At 36.0% G+C, this 10264-nt stretch overlaps 4 protein-coding genes across 4 annotated transcripts; 3 read left to right on the top strand and 1 right to left on the bottom strand.

The window, feature by feature from the left end:
- Positions 1-1287: 1287 nt before the first annotated feature.
- On the top strand, positions 1288-3090 carry MORF9 (plastid developmental protein DAG). Its single transcript, XM_048124878.2, has 5 exons — positions 1288-1686; positions 2100-2197; positions 2316-2381; positions 2488-2675; positions 2831-3090. The coding sequence occupies exons 1-4, from the start codon at positions 1340-1342 to the stop codon at positions 2655-2657; spliced, it is 681 nt and encodes a 226-aa protein (XP_047980835.1). The 5' UTR covers positions 1288-1339; the 3' UTR covers positions 2658-2675; positions 2831-3090.
- An 812-nt stretch (positions 3091-3902) lies between these two features.
- LOC125222334 (uncharacterized) lies at positions 3903-5204 on the top strand. Its single transcript, XM_048124866.2, has one exon. It carries the CDS (start codon positions 4082-4084, stop codon positions 4937-4939), a length of 858 nt encoding a protein of 285 aa, XP_047980823.1. The 5' UTR covers positions 3903-4081; the 3' UTR covers positions 4940-5204.
- A 2040-nt stretch (positions 5205-7244) lies between these two features.
- On the top strand, positions 7245-8244 carry LOC125188296 (uncharacterized). Its single transcript, XM_048085075.2, has 2 exons — positions 7245-7905; positions 7979-8244. The coding sequence occupies exons 1-2, from the start codon at positions 7497-7499 to the stop codon at positions 8023-8025; spliced, it is 456 nt and encodes a 151-aa protein (XP_047941032.2). The 5' UTR covers positions 7245-7496; the 3' UTR covers positions 8026-8244.
- Positions 8245-9267: 1023 nt separating this feature from the next.
- On the bottom strand, positions 9268-10264 carry DYT1 (basic helix-loop-helix (bHLH) DNA-binding superfamily protein). The gene is made up of 4 exons (XM_048101171.2): positions 10094-10264; positions 9844-10017; positions 9595-9777; positions 9268-9535 (listed from the first exon to the last, which is right to left on the bottom strand). Exons 1-4 carry the CDS (start codon positions 10247-10249, stop codon positions 9464-9466), a joined length of 585 nt encoding a protein of 194 aa, XP_047957128.2. The 5' UTR covers positions 10250-10264; the 3' UTR covers positions 9268-9463.

The raw sequence follows: 10264 nt of genomic DNA, 5'->3' as shown, positions 1-10264 counted from the left end.
GAATTGATATTTAAATAGTTAAAGTGGAGAGAGTAAAGTATGAGAGAAGGAAAAAGTAGGGGAGAGAAGAGAGAAAAAAGTAGGTGGAGAATAAAATAAGATAGATGTTTTTTGCTAAAAAAAGAAATGAGTCTAATATGTTGGGACATCCCAAAAAGGAAAGTTGGTCTAATACCTTGGGACGGAGGGAGTATTAAATTAATGTCGTATCTACAACTTAGGTTTTAAAAAATAAAATGAAGCAGATAGTTAGTAGTATGATGTATTTAAGCCTGACCATTTTATTAAAATGTAGTTTCTACCTATATTTCCATAACGTGCAATACGAAAATTAATAAGGAAAAGTTAATTTTACACATTAAAACTATTCTTATTTATTTAGATTTTTTATGTTATATTATAAAATAAATAGGAATAGTATTATTATATACAACTATTCTTTATCAATAATTCGTCTAAAATAAATCTATTGCAAAGATAATTAGATTTGGAAATAAACATTTCAATTTACTATAGAAGATAAAAGTTTAAAGCCCAACTCAAGCCAACTTACAAATCGTAGCCCATATGATGGGCCGAACAGTATTATTACATCTCACGAAAATTTTGTAAATTATTATTTTAATGACCAATTTCATTGGAATTTTCACGGTACGAAACAAATGCGAAAAGATACAAAAATGATGATTTAATACCGGACTTTTAAAAGCTATGTGATTAAACAGAAGTAAACAAAAGCCTGTAATTTAAAGGGTTATTCACCTAGTATATAATTATAAAATTTAATCCAATTCTGTTTCATCTCACGCATTTCAAAATTTAAATGACAAATCACGAAATTTTAAAATTATCAATTTTTCTATTTGATCAAATTTCTGTTATTATTTTTAGTTTCTTAAGCTCAAAGTTATATCGTTCAGTCATCTATATCATCACATTAATATACATTCACGTCATTATTAATTGATAACACTCAAATTTTGCATGTGTGCATCAATTTAGCATCCACTTTGCCTCCAAAAACATTATTTATGAGACAATTGTATTTTTTTTTAAAACTTAGTGATTTACCATTCAAGCTTCGAATAATATAAATTTAAATTTGATCAGAAATTGTGATTATATCGACAATTAACTGATTTTAGCTAACCTAATTTAAATGATAATTTCAATCATTAAATTGGTGTTTGTCTGTTTGAAATTGTAAAATATCTGATGGGCCTTGAAGAAAAATTTGATCCAAATCAGAACAAATTGTGAAAAAACAACTTCAATTTCAGGCAGATTTTTAATCTTATCATCTTCTTCATCACTGACCACAATCCCAACAACCAAAAATATGGCAACTTTGAATCTCTCATCCTTCTCCAAAACCCTAAACCCTATTTCCAAAACCCTAACCCCCAAACTTTCACATCCCTCCACACTGTCCGTATCCTTCCTTCCTTGCGCTCGCCCGTACCTAACTAAATCAAGAAGTGCCGCTTTGCCGGCCGTGAGAGCTTTGACCGACGGCGAATACTCCGCCAAAAGGAATAGCGGCGGCGAGGAAAGGGAGACGATATTGCTACCGGGATGTGACTACAATCACTGGCTCATCGTCATGGAATTCCCCAAAGACCCCGCTCCCACCAGGGACCAGATGATTGACACTTACCTCAACACTCTCGCTACAGTTCTCGGCAGGTCTCCTTCAGCAAAATTACGATGTTTTATTTTGAAAAGTTTTGATTTTTTTTTGCCCCAGGATAGTATATGCTTCTGCTAGTTGATAGTGCATTTGAATTGTTGTGAGGTATTTTATAGTATAATTACTTGTATTAGTAACTGGAGTATTGCTTGTAGTTTTGGCTGAAGACTCTGAGGTTATGTTTACTTTGTGTGTGATTACCTTTGATGGATTGATTAATTTTGAGGTTCTTATGGGTGTAGCTTTTATGGAATCCTAAATGTTGGCATTGTTTCGAAAAATAAGAAGGTGGTTGTGTTCTGATGTTATGCCTATTGAAGTTGATGAGTAGGGTTGAGTGATGCATTCGTATATGTATGTTTCATCGATGCCAAACATCTCACGGTTGATCTAAAATTCTGTGTTTCAGTATGGAAGAAGCAAAGAAGAATATGTATGCCTTTAGTACCACAACTTACACTGGTTTTCAGTGCACTGTATCGGAAGAGACATCTGAGAAATTCAAGGGTATGTTAATGTTGCAATATCTTCCTGTTGTCTTCAATCTCCAAAATGCAGTTACTGTTTTCACAGATGTGATTCGGGTCCTAATAAGTTGTTTGTGTGTCTATTTTTCACTCTGTAGGCCTACCTGGTGTTTTGTGGGTCTTGCCTGATTCATATATTGATGTTAAGAACAAGGATTATGGAGGTTGGTTGTTCTTTTAAATTTCTTTAGTGATCTGACATCTAAACAGTACTGTCTGTGTTACATTTGAACATTCTCCTTTGCACGCTTGCTGTTTTGATGGTTGTAGGAGATAAGTACGTAAATGGAGAGATCATTCCCTGCCAGTACCCAACTTATCAACCGAAGCAAGCCAGAAGTTCAAAATATAAGAGCAAAGCTTATGTAAGAAAGAGAGATGGCCCTCCCTCCGAACAAAGAAAACCAAGACAAGAAGCAACACCGGAATCTGCTTCCTAATGAACAATGACGAATATGGTAATTTGGTTGTAACTTTTCCTTTATAATTGATGAGGAAAATATACCGTAAAGATCTTTGCTTCATTAGGTACTCTAAAGTATTCAGTCCTGGTACTGCTAAGTGCTTGGTCTTTCTACCGATCCAATTCTATTCTTGTTTCCTATTGTTCTAGGTTGCAAATTGCTATCCGTGGATGCTGTTCTGTCAAATAATAGCTTGGATTGGAGCATAGTTTTCACAAGATGAGAGCTTTGTTTAAGTTTTTGATCCTTACATTTTGAATCTCAAGCTAGTTATGAGGCTGCTTGTCAGTTTTCAGTATATGTATCCAGCTGTGTTATAGGAGTAACTGTGACCAGTGCTATTTAAGTATGTAGTAGAAAAACTTGTCAGTCAGGTTCTATTATTGAACGTCTCATGTTTATTCGCTAATAGCGCTAGTTATTGTATTCATTTCTGGCTTTGGTTATGCACCAGAAATATACTCAGCTTACAGGTGTACCAATACCTCTAATCCGAGAGGTACTGAGTCTGAGTATATAGTATATGCCATATATCATTGATGCAATTCCTTGCTAGAAGAAATCTCTTCGATCGACAAGCAGCTAAAATTCCACTCCAAGGACTCATGCATGTATAACTCTGCTGAGCTAAACGATCCATGCATCTGCCACTCTAGGGCGAGCAAGTTGCTCCAAGTATCCGCAAAAAGCACAAATCTGCAAGCATGGTACATTCTTAGTGATAGTGATCAAGAATTAGCGATAGATGCAGGATGTTTAAGAGTGACGTTTATCCTATGAGTCTGTTGTTATTTCCATGTTTATTAGTATTGTTTTCATACTTATAGTCTCATCTTTTGTAGGGAAGTAGGATTAGAGTCATAACGTAGTAATTCTCCAAAAATACCTCCTTGAGGATTGAACAGAGGTAAAATAGCAGTGTCCGACAAGTGCCGTGAGGTTAGGACTCATTCCTTTCTTGGTTAGGGATTTGTTCCTTTCTTGGTTAGGGATTCGTTCCTTTCATCTATCAGTTTAAGTTTCTAGATTATCATGCTTCTGCGTGAATTTCATTCCGATCAATCTTTTTATTATGCCTATGGTGTGATATGTTTCGTATGCTGATTTTATCGAATGCTTTTGGTGCATCTGCTTTTACTCATATCTCTAAGATAGGTTATCCTTACTAGAATGCTAGGTCTGCGGTTGAAATTAAGAATTTATGGAAAATTAGGCAGGAAGGTGTTGTGTCACTATCATGATGTGTACTATTGTTAGAAGTGGGCACATGCACCCTCCACCGTTTTTGTTTCTTTTCTAACAAAAACAGTCACCTATGGATAAGCATCACTTGGTTTGTATGAAATCTATTATTTCCACCTTGATTTCTCTGAAAACTAGGCGATCAATTTTCCGGCCAAATGGAGTTTTACCGCTACAACGGCGATGATCGCTACTGGAGTGCTCCCCACCATGGTTTCGAACCCGTCTCTCCATACGATCCCGGTGAGTCTTACTCAACCCCGTTTGACTACTCTGTATCTACTTATCCTGATCCGATTAGTTATGCTCCTCCGTCTTACGATTACTACCACTACTCTGTATATCAACCGGAGACGAACTATAGTTGTTACGAACCGCCCCTTCTCTATTCCCAGACCAATTTTACAGTATCACACTCTGATGCGTTGTTCACTATACCCGAATTCGAAGAGTATGACCCCACTCCCTACGGTGGAGGTTATGATCAGGCCATGACATACGGAAAGCCCCTTCCTCCTTCCGATCGCATCTGTTACCCTCGCTCGGTCCCCCAACCCAACGCCCCGGAGAATTTCTCTTTTGATTCAATCCCTTCGCCCTATGGGAAAGACCAAGACGTTACCCCAACTAACCCTAGCAAACCGGCCGATACCAAACCTGAAACAGATAAGATTATCGATGATGACGGGAAGGGTAGTGAGCCAGTCGATGTGATCCCTATTGTTGAGCAAAGTGATGTGATCCCTATTGTTGAGTATCCAAATTATGGTTCTCAAATTCCATATGGGTCTGGATTGGAAGGTGTGGATTTGTGTGAGGGTCTGTTTGGTTACTGGCCGTGCTTAGCTAAGAAGGCGCAGGCCGCGCAGCAGCAGAGGAACTGCTGCCACGTCTGTGATCAAGATAGGCGAATTGAGCCGTGGGAGTCAGCCGCAGATTATCTTTTCGGTAGTCCGGTGCCGTATGGTCACGACAATTATCACCAGTCTCTCTACCAGTATGATCAAATTTCTTGACTTCAGTAATTATTCTTGGTATGATTTTCGTGTTATTTCTTGGCTGCAAAATAAACATGTCTAGTTGGGTTATTGAATTGGGCAATAAACTGTACTATCCACATTGAAGAAGCATTGTGCAAAATGCAAATTGGTGGAAGGCAAAATCATGGCATTTTTTTAATAATTTAATTTTGTTATTCTTGCTTTCTTCTTTGTAAAGGGATGTGTAACCTACCTCTTAACACACTGTAATAATGCAATGGCACACACTTTATTTGCAAAATCCGACAATTTCCTATGCGTTGTGGAATTATGCAACTAGGGCCAATCTCAAGAAATGATGGATTATGTACAATTTTCTTCTAAATAAGTATGCAAAATGAAGGTAAAGTATAAATGAAAAATATTCATGAAATGATGAATAGTGAGGTCAACATGTGAATAGAATACAATGAGTGTTACATGTACGAAAATGTTACTAGGAAAGATAAAAGTCATAAAGTGAAAGCATGGCTATTTTGAAAAATAATTTTGTATCCATTCCGCCTCTTAATCAATGGATTGAAGACTAAAAAGCAAGTAACTATCGGTACTGCAAATTCTTGCAACAGGAATCTTTGGGAAAGGTATATATCCACATAAATTTTTTTAGGATTAATCATGTATGAGCCGACGTTGCTTTTACCAATTTATAATAGTGAAATACTCCAATTTTCAACTAAAACTTACCCAACTCTAATTCTTGGCGGCGCTCTCTGCCATTAGGGTTTGCAATCAAATATCAGTTTTCTTGGTGAGGGTATTTTGGTCTTTCACCATTTCTTTTTTCACTTTTTTTTCATTAGTCTCCCCACAGTTGAACTTTATACATAAGTGAGTAGGAATGTGATCAAATGAAAACTCTAAATATTGTACAAACTCAAAATTATGATCTGGGCCATTGAAAAATGTCAACGGATCACAAAAAAGTATCAACAATAAAATATCAACAGAATTTCAACGGTAGTCAATGAATGATGTTGTGTTGATATTGTGTTGATACTGTGTTGACATTAAAATCGTGAACTTTTACACTATGTTGATATTGTGTTGAAACTGTGTTGAAGCTGTGTTGAGGAGTTTGGAGTTTGTACAATATATAAGTTTGCATTTTATCACTACCCTAAGTGAGTAAACATCACTATGTTTGTGAATTGTGGTTATATATTTCTGTTAACTATGGGTATTTGACTATTTGTCCATGTACAACAAACATATTTTTCTGCCATTTAAAATAAATATTGAAGAGTAGTGATAAATTATATACATGTATATAGATAACTGGATAGTTTTGTCGATTAATAGAATTTATATATTTTAATTGAAAATTGCTATTTAGTTAATTACCCCTCATATAATCAAGGAAGAGATTATATTGATTATTTCACCTCTGTTTTTGGATATTAAATGAGAAAGAAAACAAGCTAACGAAAAACACAAATGGAAAATAACATATAAACAGAAGATGCAGAAAAAGCTTTAATCATTATTTTATTATGTAATTCACATTTCAATAAGGAAAATTTTTAATTAATTTTTGTTTTCATATATTAAGATAAATGATTTTATTATTACTATATTGATGATTTATTTTAAAAATTACAGTTGAGCAAAAAAAAAAAAAAAAAAGGAAAGAAGCCACGACTGAATAATTCAAAAGAGAAAAGATAAACTAGATATCAAACTAAAGTGACAAAATAAAATTTATTTGAAAAAAAAATATAGTGTAAAATTATTCTATAATTATAGCAATTGAATCATATAGTACGTACGTTAATTAATATTACCATAATTAATTTATAATCTAAATTAATAATTTCTTCCTAAATGATAGTGTTAAAAATATCCAAAATAGAACTAAATTAAACGAATACGCTGAGAATATAGCAATCCATCATAGTAATAATATTTATATTTGAGATTAATAGGAATAAATGAACAAGAAAGTTCCAAAAGTGGGGACAAGAACCTCGTCATTTCCGTCATCGGACTTGCTCTAAAGAAATGCCAACTTTATCCTGCCCAATTGATGCATCACCATATGATCTTTCCTTTTCTCATGATTTCCTCTTCTGCTACATACACTTCTATATTTATTACTACTACTAATTTACAACTTTTTTTATAAGTATTTGGTGTATTTCATAATCTTCCTGTTTGGTACACTAACCATGTCACAATTGATCACTAATTAACATTAGTAATTGAAATTATCTGGTTTGTCAATGAAGATATATAGTACGACATGAATTGAGACATTGCCTCCTCAATACAATAATGACAATCATGTATTGGAGTATAGTATGTCCAACAATTATTGGCTCTTAGGTAGATCTCCTCTGGCAAGAAAATGCATTTTCATCTGTCACCAAAACGCCAGCCTTTTTTTTAATCACACACTCCCAAAAATCACACACAACATTTTAGTAACAAGACAATGCTAATATAGAAATAAAATTTCATGACCCCACATTTCAAATTCACCCCATAATAAATAAATCCTTGCTCTTTCACATTTCACATTTCATTACTCACTATGCTGCTGCTATTGAAAATTCTAATACTCTGTCTGGTCACACTGGCCTCGGCCTCGATTCATGACCTGCTGAGGAGCCGGGGCCTCCCGGCCGGGCTTTTCCCGAAGAATGGGGTGAAGTCGTACGAATTGAGTGAAGATGGATTGCTGCAGGTGTTTTTGGAGAGCCCGTGCATGGCGAGGATGGAGACGAGGATTTGGTTCGAGAGCGTGGTGAGGGCGAATCTCAGCTATGGAGGGTTGATGGGAGTTGAGGGGCTGTCTCAAGAAGAGCTGTTTTTATGGCTTCCGGTGAAGGACATCATCGTGTATGATCCTTCCTCCGGCCTTATCTTGTTCGACATCGGCCTCGCTCACAAGCAGATGTCTCTTTCTCTGTTTGAAGAACCTCCTCTTTGCTATCCCACTTGTAAGATCCTTTTTTTTTTTTTAATTTTTATTTTTAATGTATCTGATTGTTGTCGTTGTTGTTGTTGTTGCAGCTGTGATGCTGGACCGCGGCTTGGGTTTGGAGCCCAGAGAGGAATAATGTCTCATTTGTTTGCCTTTGTAGGCATGCCAGAGAAGTTGCTCCGTACCCAAAGTCAAAGATCGGTCTTGTCTCCCTTTGGTTAAGGATGAATGAGTCTCTCCCACTCAACTTCGGGACTGTTTTCTAATTTACATCTTTGTAGAATTGTAAAAACATGGATGCTAACTGCAGATTTTTTGAGATGAATGAAGAGATTGTGGCTCTGATTTTGTTCTACATGACTAATTTATTGTGTTCTGACAAAATCTTGATGAGTTTAAGGTTGGCAGAATCATTCCGGTTGAAAAATTAGTAAATGGCAACTTCCTAACTGGAATTGGTTGCTATTCACATTATTTTCATGAATAGATTGTAGAATACCTGAAGTGAGATGGAATGAGGAAAGAAGTGAGTTAATTGATGTGGGGCCAGGAAATTTGGTTTTATAATGAAGCTTTTCAACAGACCATTGGCATATGATCTGTTTGAATGATGAAAATGGGGCCCACAAACGGTTGGAGAAAAAGATTAGAGTTTGGTTAGAAATGGAAAATTGAAGAGGAAGATTGTCATCAAATCAGTAATTTGGCAAATTTAAGGGTTAAAGTTGAGAAAAAAGAAATGTTTTGATATCTTGTTGAAAGGCACATTTGATAGTAATTATTAAATTAAATTGTTCACGAGTCCAAAGACATGCATATATGGACAAATTTAAGGCTGTGAATCATCTCTACTGGGCCTCTTAATGTTTCTGGAAAGCACCATTAGTTTAGATATTAGCCTATCTTGTACCTCGTGGTCCCAAATTAGGCTGTTGTATTCTTGTCAATTTGTTTTTGACATTCATGGTGTTTGGAATCAAACTTAACGATTGGCATAAATCATACATGTTGAATACGAAGTGAGAGCTATTCATTTCGTCTTTTGAAGAATTTGAAGGAAGGAAATCGTCTTCAAGTAATTTCTCGTTTGTATCATTGATGAGAATTAGATTTTATCGATGCATTTATACGTTTCACTTGGGGACCATGACCCGTATCCAGTTAAATCTGTCTGTTTTGGGCCTCTTTCGCACAAATACAGAGCCCATAATAACATGAGTAATCTGCTTAAGATTAATGGCCTGAATTTGTAACCAATGTCTAAATTTGAGTATTTTTATTCATGTTATTGATGTACTAAAACTAAATTTAGGTTATTGCATATGTTTTTTCTTGCTGTAGAACAGAGTGTAGAATAGAAATTCTTTATTGCCATCTCTGTAATAACTGCAAACAAATAAGATTTTGTTCACTTCTTTTACCAGAAAAAATATTGAAGAATACAATGGCCATGTCCAGAATTAGTGTTTAGTATTGGACTTGTTCTGTTTTTCAACACCTCAATCTCAAAACTTGTTTAATTATTGGATGGATTAATGATCAATCAATGCGAATTAATCGCGGTTATAATATCTCTAGATGCTCCTTATGATCTCCAACAAGTATATCTTCATCTGGTCAGCCTCCGGCAGTCCACCACGAATTCCCTATTCGAACAAATAAAATCAGAATCTCTTCATTTTGTACTTAAGTGTGATAGTTATACCTGACCAAATGAGGTGAAGAGAACTGCTCCTCTGGAAGTAGTAATGGCGGTGTCAATGAGATCAATCCCGAGCAAGGTAATCGCTTCCATCAGTTTAGTAAGCGCGCCTCTCTTCTTCTGGAACACGATGCGTATCCATAGCTTAGTCCCACAGACACGGTTCACCTCAACCTCAGCCTCCACCTGTTAAGAAATGATAAGTAAGAGCACATTATAATGCTGATCAATTTGAGATAGAATGCATACTACTTTTATTCCATGTTTCTTCATCTCTTTCTCATCGTCAATCTCCTTCAGTTTGATCTTCTCTTCATCGACGCTAGTCTCCTCCAATTCCAGGAGATGGTTGCTTAGTTCTTCCACGGTCGTTTTCAGCTCTTCGATGTACGTGATTGCATCAGTTATTATAGTGGATTTAGTCATCTGCACCAACAAACTCATATTCAGAGAGACTAAATTGCGAGTAAGGATTCATACTGAGAGGTTTTCGATTACTTGCATTGGTGATGTTGGGTACTAAGGCGCGCAGCTCTAGCTGTCTGTCCCCGAGCTTCTTGCGCCTTCTCCTCTCAGCTTCGAGGTTCTTGGATTTGAACCTTTCATCGCCCTCGTTGCTGGTGTTGTGGCACTCGTTGTCCATGCCTCCTCCCCCCATTGCTTTGCCAAATGA

Source organism: Salvia hispanica, chromosome 2 (genome assembly GCF_029641045.1).
Source record: "Salvia hispanica isolate PSC_SH4W2 chromosome 2, Shi_PSC_v1, whole genome shotgun sequence".
Lineage (NCBI taxonomy): Eukaryota > Viridiplantae > Streptophyta > Magnoliopsida > Lamiales > Lamiaceae > Salvia > Salvia hispanica.
This window is presented reverse-complemented; position numbering and strand designations above follow the sequence as displayed.

Excerpts from the sequence above, each read along its gene's own strand:
- MORF9 (XM_048124878.2), top strand. The coding sequence starts at position 1,340 with ATGGCAACTTTGAATCTCTCATCCTTCTCCAAAACCCTAAACCCTATT. Across the intron at positions 1,687-2,099 it reads CTCGCTACAGTTCTCGGCAG|TATGGAAGAAGCAAAGAAGA; the intron begins GTCTCCTTCAGC and ends TCTGTGTTTCAG. Across the intron at positions 2,382-2,487 it reads TAAGAACAAGGATTATGGAG|GAGATAAGTACGTAAATGGA; the intron begins GTTGGTTGTTCT and ends TGATGGTTGTAG.
- LOC125222334 (XM_048124866.2), top strand. The coding sequence starts at position 4,082 with ATGGAGTTTTACCGCTACAACGGCGATGATCGCTACTGGAGTGCTCCC.
- LOC125188296 (XM_048085075.2), top strand. The coding sequence starts at position 7,497 with ATGCTGCTGCTATTGAAAATTCTAATACTCTGTCTGGTCACACTGGCC. Across the intron at positions 7,906-7,978 it reads TCCTCTTTGCTATCCCACTT|CTGTGATGCTGGACCGCGGC; the intron begins GTAAGATCCTTT and ends TTGTTGTTGCAG.
- DYT1 (XM_048101171.2), bottom strand. The coding sequence starts at position 10,249 with ATGGGGGGAGGAGGCATGGACAACGAGTGCCACAACACCAGCAACGAG. Across the intron at positions 10,018-10,093 it reads TAGTACCCAACATCACCAAT|ATGACTAAATCCACTATAAT; the intron begins GCAAGTAATCGA and ends TTGTTGGTGCAG. Across the intron at positions 9,778-9,843 it reads TGAAGAAACATGGAATAAAA|GTGGAGGCTGAGGTTGAGGT; the intron begins GTAGTATGCATT and ends ATTTCTTAACAG.